Raw genomic sequence first — 18,059 nt, 5'->3', positions numbered from 1 at the left:
CAGGTCTAAAACGATGCAGCAGAGCCCCACCGGTGCTCGGGACCCCCCACCACCCCGGCCCCGGGGAGCTGCTGCCCCTCTCACCGCCCCGGTGCCCCTCGGTGGAGGACCATGCCCGTGACAGAGGGACGGCAGCTTGCAGCAGGACGGGACAACAGGGCTTTCTAGGCTGTCCCCCTCCTCGGTATCATGACTGGAGAGACCCAGCATGTTTACACCATCGGCGATACTGAGGCTGCCCCCAAAGACCCCGACAAGGACTTTGGCTTTGAAGGCTGCGGGGAGAAGGATGGGAGGGCGCTCGGCGGGGAGGGCACGTCCCCCTTCCCCAGCCCCAAGGACAAGGAGCCCCACAGCCAGCGGGAAGCCGTGATCCGGCCCCAGCAAGCAGGGAAGATCGACTTCAAATCCCTCCAGTGCAAACCCAAGTTTGGCAATGACAGCACTTGGGGAGAGGTCAAGGGCAGCCCCCAGTCCCCGCCGGGGAAGGGCCGAGCCCGTGAGCGCAGCCGGCGCTCGGGGAAGGGCGAGCGAGGCCACCACCAGCTCTACCGGCTCAGCATCGCCGGCACCCGGCCAAACCCCACCATCGGCATCGCCTACCCCCAGCAGAAGGTGACCCCCCCAAAGAAGCCGGAGGTGACTCCCCCCGTGGCCGGCAGCTACCGCTTCCACGTGCCCAGCATCCCCCAGCGTGAGGCCGAGCTCCGGCAAGAAGAGCTTGGCTTCGGCCGCTGCTTCCCCGATGCCGCCGCCGGCCGTTCCTCCACCAACTATACCTCACAGCCCGGCCCACCCCTCGGCCCCAAAGGGCAGACCCCTGCCACCAGCATCCCCCTCAAGAGCCCCGGCACCCATGGGCAGCTACATTACTTAGAGTTTCAGGCAAACAGGACCGAGTCCTGGCCTTCCCCAGAGAAGAGCTTTGCCGGTGCTAGCTATGGGATCACGGTGCAGAAGCCCAGCTCTTTTTCCGAGGGTGGGAAAGCCAGTGTCCACAGTCTGGGGGCTTTGCCATGCCAGTACCCCTTCCAGCTGCTGCACGACTCGGGGAAGGAGCCATACCATGGCGATGTGGGGAGCCAGGAGTGCCTGGACATGGGACTCACCACCGGCCAGCTGGCGCACGGCTCCTTCGCCTTCCACTCATCCTCCAGAGAGTGGCAAGAGGAGACACTGAGCGGTGGCTCCTACGAAAGCGTGTCCCCCGAAGGGAGGCTGTACCTGCCCGTCCCAGCGCCACCACCACCGTTCCTGCACCCGCCACCGCCGGCCCCGCACCACAGCCCGCTGCCGTGCTGCAAGGGCAGGAGCGAGCATCCCACCGACCCCAATGGTGCTCTCTCGTCGTCTGGTGCTATCGACCAAAACCCAAGCACTTTCCAAGAAAACCAAGCTGTTTTTCCGTCTAGTTTACACTCGCCTAGTATGCCAAAGCCAGTTGGTAAGACGCAAGCCTCGGCCAAGGACAGTGTCCCCGGCCCACGGTTGCTGGTCCAGAGCAGCCCTCTGAGAAGGAACATGCCACCAAACTCTCTGTCCCAAGTGCACTTTCAGAGCAAAGCCTATTGCAGTTCCCCTGCGGGCAGCACCGGCGCAGGATCCGTGCCTTTCGAGACAAGCATTCCCACTACGGCACCCACCCACCCCAGGCTTGTGCAAGCTTGGGAAGGTGCCACTAAGGCGTTTTCTCCCATGGACCAGAATTCAGCACCTTATTCAAACCCTGTTGGAAACCAGTTCTCATTCGAGTGCCAGTCTGGCCCCGAGCAGAGGCAACACAGGCAGAAAAATGCCAGGATGCCTTGGCAGCAAATACACCTCCCTTCTGCAATGCCCGGTGCAAACAGGCTGGAGCTGTCGAGGCAGATCAACAGCCAGAAGCTCCACTTTCCTCTGGGCACATCGGAATGGCAGGGGAGTGGGAAAGCCCAGAAAGGGCCCCCCATAAGTAACTCTCCAGGGTATCATGGCAAAAAGCTCTTATCGGGAGAGAGCCTCGGGGTCCAGAGGGGAGACTCCAATGTGGTGGGCACTTTCTCTTTCGAGAGTGTGAAGGACTCGGGATCTCCTGCCTGCGACTCAAGAAGCAAAGCCGTCTTCTACAGCATGGGTCAAGCAGCTCCAACTCCTCCTCCCTCAAGAAGCTCGTCGGGCTCAGCACTGGTCCTGCTGCCATCAGCCTTGGTGGCTGCCCCCCTTGCGAGTCCCCGCTGTCATCCCCTGTCCCCAACCCCACCTGTGGCAGCACCTGCTCGTCACTCTCCCCCATGTCCAGCAGCCCACTCAACCCTGCCTTCGAAGACAGCCAGATGTCTGGAGCGCTGACACCCTCGCCCTTCTTCCAGCACCCCTGCCACCCCAAGGACTCCAACAAAACCTTCCACCCTTCTGATGTCCTGAGCCCCAACTCGCTTCATTACCACCCCTCAGACTCCATCAAGTCCTTCCACTTCCCTCCTGATGCCCTGAAAGAGGACAACCTCCTGAAATGCACCTCAGCTAGCCCATTCCACAAACCTGGCGTGGAGGTGGCCAAAGGATGCTCGGATGGGCTGGATGGGGAGCAGCCTCCACCACCGTACTCCTCCCATCACTTGCTGGCCAGTTCACTCAGCAGCGCCAGCCTGGACCAGCTGGACGTGCTCCTGACCTGCAAACAGTGCGACCAGAACTTCAGCAACCTCTCATCCTTCCTGCAGCACCGCCAGTTCTGTGCCTCCCATCCCGCTCCCCAGGGAGAGGGCAAGGATGCTCCCCGGGCAGCTGAGGGGCGGAAAGCACTTCCCCAAGAGCCTCCCAAGTCCCCCAGTCTGCGGCTCTCTCCGGACCCCCAGGTGCATTTGTTGGCATTAAACAAGAGCGATGACTTCTTGCTGGACGGGGAAGGCAAAAGCGAGGGCAAGGACGATGCTCTGAAGGGCGGCCTCTTCAACGGCCTCACTGCCAGCTCTCTGCCCCTCACTGCCTCCGACCTGGACATCGACGATGCCAAGCTGGACAGCCTGATCACCGAAGCCCTCAATGGCCTGGGGTACCAGTCAGATAACCCAGAGATCGACAGCAGCTTCATCGACGTTTTTGCCGACGAGGAGCTGACGGGCGTGAAGGCAGCCAGCGGTGGGGTGTCGCACAAGGCGAAGGAAGCCGTGGCCTCGGACAGCAAATCAAAGCAGGCAGCAGAGGAGAAGACAGCAGGACAGCATAAGGCTGGCTATTTTTATGAAGATGGACACCCAGGAGGGGAGCAGGGGAAGAGAGGGGCAGGAAGGCAGCACCTTCACAAGAGGAGGGTGGCACGGAGGTTGGAAGCCCAGGAGCCGGATCCCAGGGCAGAAGGAATGGAGAGGACAGCAAGGCTGCGGGCAGGCAGGAAGAACAGCATCCCCCCAGCCACCACCTCCTCCAGGTCCACCTCTAGCCAAAAATATCCCAGGAAACTCAGCCAGGAGCCTCCAGCAAAAAGTGAGGTGGGGCCAGGTATTGCCACCAAGAACTCCAAGCCACCACGGTTCTCCATGAAGGACATGAAGAAGCGGAAGCCCCGAAGCGGGACGTGGAGCAAGGAGCTCATTCACAAGATCGTGCAGCAGAAGAACAAGCTCCACAAACTGCAGGTGAAGAGCAGCAAGCAGGCCCAGTTCCCTCAGGCCACTGAGAGGCTGATGGCAGCCACCAAGGAGGGCAGGTTGCGGGAGTATGACTACATGTCTGACTCAGATGATGATGGAGCAGAGTCCAGCAAGCCCCAGGGGAGGAGGAAGCGTGGCACGGGATTCATCAGGAGGAGCAAATACAGCTTTAACAAGAAACGCCTGGGGAGAAGTGAGAGAGTCAAAGAGAAAGACCCAGCCTGGAGCTGCAGCAGGAAAAGGGGCAGTCAGAAAAGGGAAGCACAGGGGGATGGGGAGGTTCAAAGACAGGAGGATGCTGAGAAAGAGGATTGTGCTGCCCGAGTCCAAAGACGGAGCAGCCAGTCATCTACCAGCAGCAATCACAGTGGTAGCGAGCCCAGAGAGACAGGCACCAGCCCACCCAGTGCTGAAGGGGCTAGTGAGAAGGGTGGCACCCAGAGAAGGAGGCGCTCAGGCAGCCCAGCATGTGTGCCAGGGACTCCACTCAGCCTTCCCGAGGACAGGAACCCAAAGACAAGCCAGAAGAGCAAAGCGGACATTTCCAGGGGGAGCAGGCGGTTTGGCACAGCCAAACCTTTGCTGGCAGGCTCCAGGACGCATCCAAGTCCTGAACCAGATGTTGCTGTGACAAACTGTGCAAAGGAGGAGCCATTTCCACAACCTCAGGAAAGGCAGCTGCCCAGCATGGCCACCGCAGGCAGGAGCCCCATTGGGATCTCCTGTAAGGAAGAGTCCAAAGGAGCAGCAAAGCTCACAGGTGAGGCAGAAGAACCCACCCTGGAGTCTCAGAACTCACCCAGTCTGACCATGGTCAACCAGAGGCATCCATTCACCCCTTTCACAAGTGAAGGGCTGAAGTACCACCCAAAAGAGGTAATTGCTCCATCCCACAGCAGTGATGAAGCAAGTCCTGGCCATGTGAGTGCCACCTACTCGGAAGCAGGAATCAAGCACTTGAAGGGACATGGGCTCTGTGACAGTCAGAAGGACTATCCTGCTCTGGCCCCCTCGTATGGGGGGGATGCAGTGGGAATGATGCTCAGTGCCAAAGCGCCTGATCCATACAGCAGCAGTGACAATGCATTTTTCGATCCCAAAGGTCTTCCGGGTCACTACAATGACAACCTCTTCCCAAAGCCCCCAGCCTTGGGCTCCTCACACATGGATGACATGTACTTGTGCCAGGATGACATCAACACTGGCTCCTTTGAGCAGAAGCGCTCCACCATCTCCCCCTACGCCACAGAGATGCCGCAGGGCAAGGTGTCCTCCCCTCTCAGCTTTGACTCCTCTTCAATATTTGGAGAGCTTCCTGTCACTGAGTTCGACCCACCGCTGTACGAGAGTGTTTCTGCCAGCAAGGATGGATATGTGACAACATTCACCTGTCCCGGGAATCCCCCCCGCAAGCCACTGCCCTTCGAGCAACCATATCCACCCTTCATGCCAGAGAAAGACTGGTCCCTGATGGAGGAAGTGGCTCCGATGCTGCCAGAGGACATGACTCAGTTCCACAACCTCTCAGTGGAGAAGCCACTAGCCAAAAAATTCCCCGAGGAAGGACCTGTCCCCACCAGCCAGCTCTCCCTGCCGCTGCCGGACAGGATAACGGATTATAACGTGACTTTCATGAACAGCATATCAGATGACGAGCTGGAGATCAAACGATTAGTCACAGAGCTGGAAAGTCAACTCCAAACCAACAAGTTGGGTAGTGAGGCATCCATCAGCCTCCAGAAACCTGAGCAGCACCTGCAAGGACAGGGGGCTGAGAGGTTCCCACCACTGCTGGGTGAGCAAGAGGCAGGCCAGGAGAAAGGACTGTTTTTGGCAGATGAGCTGAGCAGATCAAGCCTCTGTGTTGGGGAGAGGCTGGGAGATGAGAAGCCGGGCATCATGACCGCCCATGAGGACTATGAGAGACCCAGGGAGCCCTGGCCCTGCCCAGTGGAGCTGGGCTCACTGGAGGCTGAGATGTGTGTTCCAGCCCCACTCACCACAAATCATTTCTGCTCCAAAGATGGCAGTGAGCAGCTCCAGGGAACTGCATCTGCTGAGGAAAAAGATCCCAGAAAGCTGGAAAATGAGTCGTCTTCTGGAAGTCTACCAGGCTCAAGCACAGCAGACCAGACAGAGGCTCCTGTCTACTCAAATCCCACAACAAAAAGCTCTCCTGTTGTCACCAACTCCACGTTGCCAAAGACGGTGGAGGCAGCAGAAGCAGCCAAAGATCCTGTGCCATCCCTGTCATGCCAGCGAGGTGTTGAGAGCTTCCCTGTGCCAGGGAAAGCAGACACTGATGCTGCAGAGCTGGAGAAGTTTGATGCCCATCTTTCAAACTGTAAACCTGAATTTGGCTTCCATCAGGGTCCCACCCCAGCCTTGGAACTACCTTTTTCACCTCACATCAAAGAGGTCCCAGACACAGAAGAAAGAGCCTTAAGCCCCACTGAGTCACCCAAAACAGTGCAAAGTGCCGTGGACTTCAAAGGGGGTGATGGGGGGTCTGTGTTGGTGGAGGAAACAGAGGAGAGAAAGAGTCCAGCCCCTGGACCCAATGACAAAGCCAGCAAGCCAAAAGTGCTGCTGTTTGATGTGCTGAATCTGCCCAAAGAAAGAGACCATGGCTCCCAGGGGATGTTGGCGTCTCAGGAGACATCTGCCAACCCTCTGCAGCAGCTCCAGCTCTTTGTTGCCCGAACAGTGAAGAACAACGAAGAGGAGTTGCTGATGCCGTGCTTCCCCATGCTGCTGGCTCCCAGCCACCCCTCTGCCACTGCCTGCATCCAGCCAGACCAGAAGGAGGAGAGCAGTGATGCCTTGGAAGGGGAAAATCGAACGTACTGCCCTGCCCATGGGGAGGGGGATATCCCCATGGGGAGCAACACAGAAAATATTGCTGCCCCAGGGACAGAGGCTGTGCTTTTCTCCAGTGGTTGTGAGCAGCTGGAGTCACTGGGTGCAGCGGGCTCTTTCCATGCAAAACAATCCACATCTGTGGAGCCAGAGCTGCGAAATGATGTAACGGAGCTGCAGCACTTAGCAAATGAGCACGCAGAGCTGAGTGACATTAATATCCCTGCAGATGGTGTTTCCCAAGAGCGTAATGACCTCTCACCACTCAAAAACACGGCAGTGACCCCACTGCCAGGGCAAGGAAGGAAAGCTGATCAGCTCATGGAAGAGCAGGAGGAAGATAAAAACAACACGACCTTGGCATTTACGAAATATGAGCAATCCTGTTTTAGCCATAGTTTGCTCGAGGAAGAAACACTGGGCAGCACAGTGGGAGAGAGGCTGGAAAAGAATCAGGTGCAGAAGGGGCCACAGCACCTGTGCAGTGCTCCCATGAGTTCCATCACCCCCCCTGCTCCCTCCGAGGAGAATCACCACCAGGATCACCATGTGGTAACCAAGACAAAAGTTGGCACAGTGAATGCAAAGGTTCCCAGAGAAGGGGACAGTGAGTCATCCCTCAATGGCTGTTATCACACAGGTGAATCTCCAATCAGCCTGCTCTTGCCAACCCAATTTTCTGACCCCAAATGCTTGGAAAGCAGTAGGGCCGAGGGAGGAGAGGTCCCCAGCTTTGTCATTCGACTCTCAGATGAGAAGAAATACAGCACCTCACTGCCTAATGCATCAAGTTCATCAGTCATGAAGAGGTGTCCTCCTGAGGCCAACAGCCATCACATCCATCACCACACCGTGAGTCCAATAGAGCAAGGGACATGGAAAAGGCCAGCCGCCTTTTCTCCCTTGCTGCATCACTGCTGTGATGGGGCTGTGCCAATGGAAGTGGTCGAGGAACATCACCCTCAGCTCCCTGATGGTGTTTTGGGTAACTGCAGACCACCTGAAAGAGAAGGGATGGTGAGACCCTGCACTCTGATGCATGGTGATGGCCTGGTAGCCTCTGCCTTGGAGATGGATGGTCACCAGGAACCTCATGGAAGGGACTGTTCTCTTCCCTGTTCACCACCTTTCAACCAAAAGGGTGTTGGGAAAGAGGTACCTGAAAATGCCAGTACTGTGCTGTCAAATTTTGAACAAAACCAACCATGCACCATCACAGACACAGTTGTTAACTCGACTCCTTCCAAAACCCAAGATCACCCAACCCAGTCCCCAGGAGATCTTCTTCCCATCAGAGAAAGAGAGGTCAACCTGAACCAAGAGAACAAGCTTGAGAGCTGCTCCGATGATGGAAATAAGCATCAAAGCGAACAAGAGACTTTGTCCAATGGTTTTGTTGTTCAGCAGGTGCCAGCTGCTAACAGAAGTTTCACAAGGGTTGGAGATCTTGGTCCTTCTGAATTAAATGGCCACGAGTTTTCAGAGGCAGCAGAGGTGAGATGTGGTCTTTCCAAAACCACAGAGAGCGAAGGAAAGGGTTTAAAAGGGGAGAAATCCAAAAGCCATGGGGCTGGAGAAGATGGGTGTTGTGTGTTAAACAGTGTGGACCAAGGAGAGAACAACACATCCAACAGTACTCCAAACCCTTTCCAAAATGAACTTCACAAAGGAAAAAAGCCAAATGGGCTCCAGGTGACCTGTGACATTTGTTCAGCCGCTTTCCGGTCCAAGCCTGGCCTGACCAGACACAAAGCTGTCAAGCATCAGGTGAAGAACGGGGGTGTGCCACAGCCCAGCAAGAATCCCAGGTCCCCTTCAATTCCTGCAGACAAAACACTGAAAGCAGCCCAAAAGGTACCCAGGAGGAGCATGAAGGCTTCGGTCAAAGGCAAAACCTGCAGCTCACAGGTGCCAATGACCAATGTTGAACATGTCCCCAGGAAAATACTCCCAGACCTGGAGAAAGAGCCCAGCACACAGATGCAAGAGGTGGTCAGCAGAGTGCTCAATGACCTCAGTGTGATCTCCTTCGAGATGTCCCAGGAGCTGCACTGCACACATGCTCTGCAGAGGGAGATGAAGGCAAAGGGACCACACTCCGAGATGAGGGAATCAGGAGAGGCTGTGTCTGGGAAGCTGGACTCAGGATGGCAAGTCAGGAAGGGAGAAAAGGGCAGAAGGAGCCAAAGCAAAGATGCTGGAGAGGAGAACAGCAGTTCTGAGAAGCAGCTAAACAGGAAAGTGAGACGAAGGAAAGCAAAGGTATTTCCCAGCAGAAATGAGCCCAATGGTCTGTGTGAGCTGGAGAAGAGCACAGGTCCTTCCCCTGCTGTCCTCAGCTCCAGTCTGCCCAGGATCATGGAGGGCTTGCACGAGCCAGGTGGTTGCATCTCCACAGAGGAGCAAAACAGGACCCAGCACTCCCAAAAAGCCAAACAGTCCCCTTGTGAGGCCCAGCTTGCAGAAGACCTGGGCAACAGGATGGTGTCTTCAAAGGAGATGGTCAACAAGGAGTCAGAAATGGGCACAGTCACCTACCCTGGGGAGGTGGAAGATCCAAATGGAGTGGAAGATATACAGACTTGCAAAAATTGGGTTAGTGGGTTTGTGGAGCAAGTGACAAAGGGGTTGGGCAAAGTAAGCAAAGAGCAGCATCATGGTGCTGATGAGGCAGAGGAGATGGATGCTGGGACAGGACACAGCCCTGCAGCAGGCAGTGACACTGGGAACTGGAGTGGTGCCCCACAGGGTCCCACAGCTCCTGCTGAAGGGGCTCTGCCACTGGAGACACATGATTTGGGAACCACCCATAAGGTTCCCAGGCAAGATGCTCTGCAGACCAGCCCTCCTCCTGCAGAGCCAAAACGATGGGCGAAGGCAGACGTGCCCCCAGGCAGAGAGCACTGCAAGGAGAGCGCGGCCACCTCAGACCTCCAGAGCTTTTTTGACGATGACTCCACATTCTCCCAGCTGTTCCCCCGGGATGACCAGTTTGTCCGGAGGAAGTGCACAAGGGTGTATGGGAAGCGCAGCAAGAAACCCAAGCCCGTCACTGAGGTCAGCCTGCAGACAGCGGGCGCCATAGACCTCTTCACCATCCGATTGGCTTCTGACCTCAGCGAAACCAGCTCTTTCTGTGTCACCAGGGAAGACCCTTGTGAATACGAGACCATCTCTGTTGACGACGCCTTAATGCTAAACATGTGTCATGGAAGCAAGGTGAAGAGCGGAGATGCTGCTCCAAACGGATCTAAAAGCATTGAGCTGAGGTTGGATCATGAGGCGACTGACCCAGGGAAGGAGGACATTGACCTGGAAGACAACATGCTCACCTTCTTGTGCCAAAACAGCCAAGTGGATAATGTCCCCAGCTTGAACATCTGGGGGAGTCTGGAGAAGGAGGGAGAAAGCCTCTCTGCTGAGGACATGTTTGAGCCTCTGATGGACCTTGAGGATGAGCACTCGCTCAGAGAAGCAAGCTCCGAGCCCCCCGACCTGGCAGAGGAGCCCTGTGATGGTAAGGATAATGAGGATTCAGACTCTCCCGAATTTCATACCATCGACATCGAGATGCTGAATGCAAAGCTCAAAATGAGAGACATGTGCTTCTTTGGCCCTTGTGAAGATCTTTGTGGCCATGGGGAGGACAGCACTTTGAGTTCAAAGCCAAAGTCAGGGAAGCACAGGAGCAAGCTGGAAGATGGGAAACTGGGGAAAAACCGCGGTGAGATAACTATCAAGACCAAAGACAAGCAGTACAAATGTAAAGTCTGCTTCCAGTGGTTCCTGACATTAGGGGAGCTGGACTTCCACAAGCTCTCACACAACCCTTCACCTCCACCCACCTGCTACATGTGTGTCCAGCGCAAATTCAGCTCCCGGGAGCAGCTGAGGGACCACCTGAAGGAGAAACACGCCAAGAACAAAGCCGGGCTGTGGGCGTGTGGGATGTGCCTGAAGGAGATCTCTGACGTCTGGATGTACAACGAGCATCTCCGGGAACATGCCACCCAGTTTGCCCGCAAGGGGCAGGCGCAGAAGTCGGTGATGGGCCTGCCAGTCTGCTTTGGTGAGGACAATGCTGCTGTCACTCACTTCCTCAACACCATCATGTATCGGAAGCCCAGCAGGTCCTCCCGGCACGCTGACCCCAGCAGCAGGCACGCAGTCACCAGAGAGAGCAAGAGCCCCAAGGAGCTGCCCCTCGAGCAGGAGGCCAAGGTGATGAAAGACCCCTTGGAAAGCAATGTCAAGGTGAAGCCACCTGCTCCCAGTTCCTCCAAAGCATCAGCCAGCCCCTCTCCAGAGAACATGGCAAAAAGTGAAGGCACCCCAAGGTCTGTCCCCATGCACCCAGACTGCAAAGATCCTTCCAGGGACTGCCATCACTGTGGAAAACAGTTTCCCAAGCCCTTCAAGCTCCAGCGGCACTTGGTCGTGCACAGTTTGCAGAAGATTTACTTGTGCCACAGGTGTCCCATGTTCTACCAGGAGACCAAAGAGCTCCGAAACCACCTGAGCCAGGAGCACGGTGTAGTGGAGGAGCAGGAGATCAAGCACACCACTCTGTACACCTGTGAGCTCTGCGCCGATGTCATGCACGTTATCAAGAAGTCCTTCATCTGCAGCATGTGCAACTACACCTTCTCCAAGAAGGAGCAGTACGACCGGCACATGGAGAAGCACCTGGCAGGAAGCAACAAGACTTTCAAGTTCAGAGGGGTCATGAGGCCTGGCACTGCCTCCAGGGAGGGCAGGGAGAGGGGGAAAGAGGATGGATCTCTCCAGGAGGCCATGCCGCCAAGCAAGAAGAGGAAGGTTACTCACCACAGCAACTCACTCCCATGCAAGTCACTGGTCCACCTGCACCACAGGAGTGACCTTCAGCTGGTAAAGGCTGCAAGCCCCAGTCTGCAGAATCCCACTGACTCCTTCCCAACAGCAGCTGGTGATCCAGGAACAGCACAAACCGCCATGAAAACAGAAGACCTGGTGGGCGACTTCTCCGACCTCCTGGCAGAGATGGAGAAGTCTCCGTTTGACACCCTGCCACCACCCCCCTGCCTCTCCCCATCTCTGCCACAGGCTGCCACAGGCAGCCCAGAGCTCAGCCACATTGCTGGCCTGGCTATCGAGGAGCTGGAGAAAGGAGGGTTTGATGGGAAACCACTCCCTTTCTTGGACTCACCTGAGTTTACCATGGACCTTGCTGGGTTGGCTTGTAACCAGGCCACAGATCAAAAACTCTCTCCTTCACACCTGACTGAGAAACGTGGCTGCACTGATGCCCATAAAAGAACAGGTAACAAAAATGAATACAGAGCATGTGTCCTGGAAGATCCCAACAAAGACACCAATGCCATGGATGACATCCCATTTCTCCAGCTTACCAAGAAGGTCTCAGAACTTCCTTCCCCTCAGGCAGAGTCTCCATCAGCCAAGGAAACCCTCAAATGGGACAACCTCAGTGCCAGTGATGTCTCTGCTTGGGAAGATGCATCTGAGGCCATGTCTCCAGAAGAGGCATGCCAACCACCTGCCCACCACCCCTTGCCCCTGAAGGACAAGACAGCATCACCCACGCTCAACAGGCCCACCAAAGATTCAGCCCCATCAAAGAAGACCACAGGTAGCCAGCCTGGCAATGAGGCTGCTCTGGGTGCGGGCAGCCCCAGCGGCAGCGCCGAGGAGGGTCAACAACCCATCTCAGGAAGGGATAAACCCATGCCTGAGGCTAAGGATGGTATCATTAACACCAAAGACCAAGGTGGTAACCCAGGCAAATCCACCAGTCACCAGCCCAGAGGTGAAATGGCCACCAACACCACAAAGCACAGCCACGTGGAGCCAAGCAAAGCCACCAGCAAGCTTCACCCCAAGAGGAGGAAAGAACACAAGTCCTTGAGCCACCGGAGCAGCTCTGGCTCCCGGGAGAACATGGAGGGAGATGGGAAGAAGAAGAAAGCCCGGACACCATGCCCGGCGAGGAGTGAGAGCACCGTCGAGCTCAAACGCACCGGCTGGAGCAACGCCGAGGCCTCCGCCCTCTCCCCAGGGAGGAGGGAGACGCACTGCAACAAACTGGTACCCAAACCCAAAACGGGCCCTCAGCTGAAGAAGACAGTCCTGGACGCCTACAACCAGAAGAAGGGGGAGCTCCGTCACGCCAACGGGGATGTGAAACGCAGGAAGGCCATTCTGGGCAAGAGCCTCCACCAAGTGCTGGCCAAGGGGCCGTCACCGTCCCCATGCGGCACCTTGCACAGCCCGCGCGCTGCCCGCGGGGCCAAGCCGGCCGGCGCCGCCAGCTACCGCACCGCCGAGTCGCAGAACAACCTGCTCAGCCAACTCTTTGGGCAAAAATTAACCAGCTTCAAAATTCCTTTAAGAAGAGATACTTCAGAATAATTTATGGAAGTGACTTATGGTGATCCTCAGCTGCTTTCATGGGGTTTGCAAGGGAAAAATTATCAAAGCATTAAATTCGTTTGTGTAGCATGATTTCTCTGTCTAGCTTAAATGAACTTGCACTGCAGCCTCTGTGAAATAGTTTGCTTTGTGTCTACTAATCTACTTTAATTCACCTGATTTATCATGCAAATGCTAGAACTTTGATGTTGCTGATGATTTTCATGAACTGAAATTGTAATCGCTTTGGGCAGACTGAATCGTCGAGAGCAGTTGCTTTATTGCAGAAGTGCTGAGGTTATAAGGATACTTGCAAATCTCAGACCCTTTTGAGTCTGTGTCTGTGTTATCTTTGTACAAAGTACTTGAAGAGATGAACTTCATTCCGTAGACGTCTTATTCAGAAGGTGCAGTACACTGTAGAAAGCGAATTTTATTTTTCTTTTTTGAAGATTTTGCACAAATAATCCCGTACAATTCATTTAATTGGGACTGGCCTAAGAGATGATACAATTAAAAAATTAAATTAAGAACCAAGTGTCCTATATTTTGACAGCCATCCCTAAGGATTTTGTTTCTACATCGTCAAGAGAATAACGAACCAGCTCTGGGGCTCCGGGGCTGTCAGAGCCTTTCAGAGGATGCTGCCACTCTTTGACCACTGTAGACGATGTGACCGGAGAAGAACCGTCACCACGAGCAAACTGCACCTTGACACTTGTGACAAACTCTGATTTTTTAGGGGTTTGGGGTTTTTTTGTGTGTGTGTTTGTGTTTTCTTTTTGTGTGGGGGTTTTTTTTGTGCAACGAGAAAACTGTGCCAATTTACCGCACCGAACCGGTACTGTCCGAGTGCCCTCAACGGTATCACTTCTAAAGTATCTTACTGTATTGAGTTAGTGGCTCTATAGGTATCCGCTTTTACTATGCAGTTACTGGTGCTATTCTTCATTTGTAATGTGAATACAGACTTCCTTGATTGAAAAATAAAAGGGAAATAGCTGTTACCTGTCAAAAAAATGAAGCAGGAGAAGAGAGTTTTTAAAAAAAAAAAAATCCAACTCGAGGGGAAAAAAAAAATCAATTTAGGAAAAAGAAATTCAACTTTAGGGAAAAAATAATAGGGAAAAAGAATCCCTGTAGAATCCCTGTATACTGGTACTCCATAGTGTTGAAAAGGTTCCGTCACGTTAAACGAGCACGTTCTACAACCCTACTTTTGAATCCGGAAAGAAATCTCAGGTGCAAACGAGGACATGGAAAAATATTATTGAAATACTCCCAAGTCAAGGAGGTGAAGTAATGCACTGATGTGATATGAACAGTCAGAGTACTTTGCGTCTGTCCTGCAATGATTTTTTTGTTTTGTTTTAGATTTAAAAGGAAAAAAAAAAAAAGAGGCTTTATTCTGTTAATATGTATCTTTACAATTCTTTGTATTGTATAAAAAACTATTGTAGGTAATTTACCTTGGGTGCAATGTGTTCTGTCAAAAGTTTTTATTTTGATATTTTGTCCAGAGAAGCAGAGAAAGAGCAGGAAACCCTGTTTTATGATGTTGTCTGTGTGCTTTTAAAGTGCCTCTTTAATATTGTTAAAATAAAGTATGAGATGAAAATATGGGGTGGTACTGTAAAGTCATACCTGATTAATCTTTTCAAATATATTCCAATATTTTCACAGAAATTCCCTGTCTGCGTGATGTTTGGGGGATGTTCCTCCCTGAAAGGTGTCCTTTGTAAAGTGACTGGGGAGGACCTTGGTGCCACTGCCGTCACTTCCTGAATTGTTTGCAAAGCAGTGGAGCTTCTCTGCTCGTGCAGCTCCTCTTCACACCCCACCTTGCCTGAGTCCTGCTGGTGATATGAGTGTCTTGTCCCCGGGGGGAAGAAGCCCAAGGTGATGGCGATGGCCCAGTTTGGTCATCACCCATTTGTGATGGTGATGGTGTTGGTGATGGGATGGTAACAGCCCAGTTTGGTCACCGCCAGTCTGTGATGGCGATGGTGGTGACAGTGACAGTGTTGATGATGGTGGTGATGGTGTTGATGGTGATGATGGTGATGGTGTTGGTGATGATGGTGATGGTGACTGCCCAGTTTGTTCATCCCCACTTTGTCCTCAAGCTGACCTCTGCCAGTGCAGCGCCGAGGTCTGGGGGTAGGAGCTGACACAAAGCCGGGTGTATTATATTCTTTAATTACTGTTGCAATCACAACATTGAGACGCTGTCAATGAGAGATAGCTCGGAACCGCCGGCTGGGATCTTCGCCACTCGGGGCTTGTAACTAAAACTGCAGGATTAATTTGATTAATTGATAGAATTATTTTCCAAACTACTCTTTTGTTTATGGAGGCTTAAAATGCTTGCCGCCTGCACCCTCCTGGTGTGTTGCAGAGTGGAGATAAAGTGGCTGAAAATAATTAGTATGGCTTAATTTAGGGAAAAAAATAACCTCAAAAGAATTTTGCAGAAAATTTAAGGCAGCACATTTTACTTTGTTTTGGCAGGAAATATTATGGAGCTGGAAATGGGACTTTTATGTTTTCCCTCTACAATATTTCACCAGGGCAGCAAACCCACGGGGTGGAGGAGGAGTATTTCATGCCTGGTTGTTACCAGAGCTCTCCCACACCTTCAGATTCATCACCTGGGCACCTGAAAATTAATCCCCTAGGAGCCATGGCATTGCTGCAGGGATGGGACATATCCCCAGGGCCTTGAGATGGGTACAGGGACATCATCCCAAAGCAGCATCCACCGTACTGAAGCCCAGGACACGAGTGATGTTTGCCTTGGGTGCCACTCCTCCAGAATACCACTCCCCAGGGAGATGCTTGGATCATCCCTGCAGCTCCAGGGGCTGAAGTATTTAATTAATCCCTTTCCCCTGTAAATGTGAGTAGTTTTTTCTTTCCCCATCTTCTCTCTCTGCTCTCACGCATATCCCCCTTCCGCTGAGCGGGTGACCCCCCCAACCCATCAGCTCCTCTCAGCTCCCTAAAGCCCCCAGGTTTGCTGAGTCCTGCATTATCCAGCAGCGCTTGTCACTTGGAAGATTGCAGGTCCCTGTCAACGTAATTCCAGCGAGGATGCAAAACCGGGCAGCTTCTCCTGGCTGCAGATTAACTCCCTGCTCAGCGGGTGCCAGCGGCACAGGGGGGCACCCATGGGATCCAACACATCTGGGGATCCCAGCCCTGCACCCCACTGGGATGCACATCCCTCAGGATCCTCAGCCCAAATCAACATCCTCATGGATGGGGATGACTCCACAGACAGCCCCGGAGGGGTGACAGAGTGGGTCATACAGACAGTGCCTGGCATTTCACAGAGGGATTTTTTGACTTCTTGCCATCACTCTAAATTTTCCTCAAGCTGTTTGCTCTTCAAGCCCCCCCAAATCCAGCCGGCCTTTCTTCTCAGCCCCACATCCAAGTTTCCGAGCCGGAGGTGCTTTAAGCCTCTCCACAAAGCCTGGAGGATAACGGGATCCACCATGGTTGTCACACTGCAAGCAGGGGCTGAAGACTTAGAATTTTTTTCTTGCTTTTGAGTCAAATCTGGTCGTTCCTTGCACAGCAGGAATTTAAAGCCCAGCTCCCACCTCCCCCTGGCCATACATGTATGATGGGTCCACACTCACCCAGGGGTCCTGCATCCCTGGATTGCCTTCAGGCAAGAAAAACCCGGAGTCCCGGGGGCTGTGAAGAGTGGGAACAGGAGCACAGGAGTGAAGCACCCCCCCATGGGGATGCCATCCTGAAGCTCAGTTTTGCTGCCCAATCCCCAGGGATAGGGGGATTGCTCCTTTTTGGAGTTAGAGCACCATCCCTAAAGCAGGAGATCAAAAAGAGGGAGGGGGAAATAAGCACTGACACATCTCAGCCTTGAATTTGGGGTGTGGGGGCTGCTCATCTGCACATTACACCTGGTTTCAGTGGCATCCAGCATTGTTTGCACCAGGGGAGGTTTAGGCTGGTTATTAAGGAAAATTTCTTCATGGACAGGGTCGTCCAGCCCTGGCACAAGAGTCACCATCCCTGGAAGGATTTAAAAGCCATGCAGATGTGGCACTGGGGTGCATGGTGTAGTGCTGGCCTTGGCAGTGCTGCTAATGGTTGACTCAATGATCTCAGTGGACTTTTCCAACCTAATCAATTCTGTAATTCTGATTTGTTTTAACCCCAAAACCTTCCATACTGCCATCCCAACTCCCTGGAGCCCTGAACTCTGCAGCAGCTCCTCTGCACAAGGCATGCCCAAGCTGTGCCCAAGCGGTGACGGGACATGCCCAGGGAGTGCCAAAGCCATGCCTAAGCCATGCCCAAGTCATGGAGGGACATGCCTAAGCCATGCCGAGGCTTTGCTCAAGCCATGTCCAAGCCGTGCCCATGCCATGTGCGAGCCATGTCATATCCATGTCTAAGCCATGCCCAAGCCATGCCCAGACCACAGAGGACCCCCAGGCTGTTGGCAGCTGCTTGGGTCTGAGCCTCAGGCAGGTGACAAGTGGCACCCAGGGCCAGGTTCTCCTGCCAGCAGGTGGCAGGGCCCCTCCACAGGTGGGGCACAGTTGTGCCAGTCCTCTCTCTTGGGACAAAAAAAACCGTAAAATAGGACATTTTGAGCTGGAAAAAGCTGTTTCTACACACAGGCAGAGCTGTGCCAGTGGGCAGTGCCACGAGCTGGGACACCCACACCCTCAGGGTGCTCAGCACAGCCCCCAGCATCACTGCCACCCACCCCTCACCCCTGAAACATGGCTGAGGCAGCGCCTTGGCTCTTCCCATTTACATTCCTGCGCCGCCACCTCCTCTCCCCGCGTCTCTAATAATATCAGCCCAGATTAATTGGCACTAATACAAATGTACACAGCTCCATAAAAAGATGTCACCTCGCTCACAATGGGGGAAACGGCTGCTCCCGCATTATCTCTGCTCTGCAGGCGTGTAATTCACTCCTCGGGAAAACACGCTATTTATTCGGTTCCCCTATAACAATCTCTCTGCAAACACAACGGGATCGGGAAGGGAGCAGGGAGACATCCAGCCATGCCGCTGTCACCAGCACCAGGACGCTTGTCCCCATGCAGGGGCACCCATGGGTCCCCTCAGGCGATGGGGCAGCAGGATGTGGGATTCGGGGACGTCGCCACA

At 54.0% G+C, this 18,059-nt stretch overlaps 1 protein-coding gene across 1 annotated transcript in view; it reads left to right on the top strand.

Annotated features, from left to right (window-relative positions):
• ZNF469 (zinc finger protein 469) overlaps window positions 1-14,570 on the top strand; it is a 66,987-nt gene extending 52,417 nt beyond the window's left edge. Inside the window, 2 exon segments of the mRNA XM_050311698.1 lie at window positions 4-2,194; window positions 2,197-14,570. Of these exon segments, the coding sequence (XP_050167655.1) occupies window positions 190-2,194; window positions 2,197-12,899 (12,708 nt within the window). The 5' untranslated portion in view covers window positions 4-189 and the 3' untranslated portion in view covers window positions 12,900-14,570.
• Window positions 14,571-18,059: the final 3,489 nt, after the last annotated feature.

This window comes from Myiozetetes cayanensis, unplaced genomic scaffold (genome assembly GCF_022539395.1).
Source record: "Myiozetetes cayanensis isolate MyiCay16 unplaced genomic scaffold, myiCay2020 scf16, whole genome shotgun sequence".
NCBI classification, from domain to species: domain Eukaryota; kingdom Metazoa; phylum Chordata; class Aves; order Passeriformes; family Tyrannidae; genus Myiozetetes; species Myiozetetes cayanensis.
The sequence above is the reverse complement of the archived record's forward strand: the minus strand, read 5'-3'. Positions and strand labels throughout refer to the sequence as shown.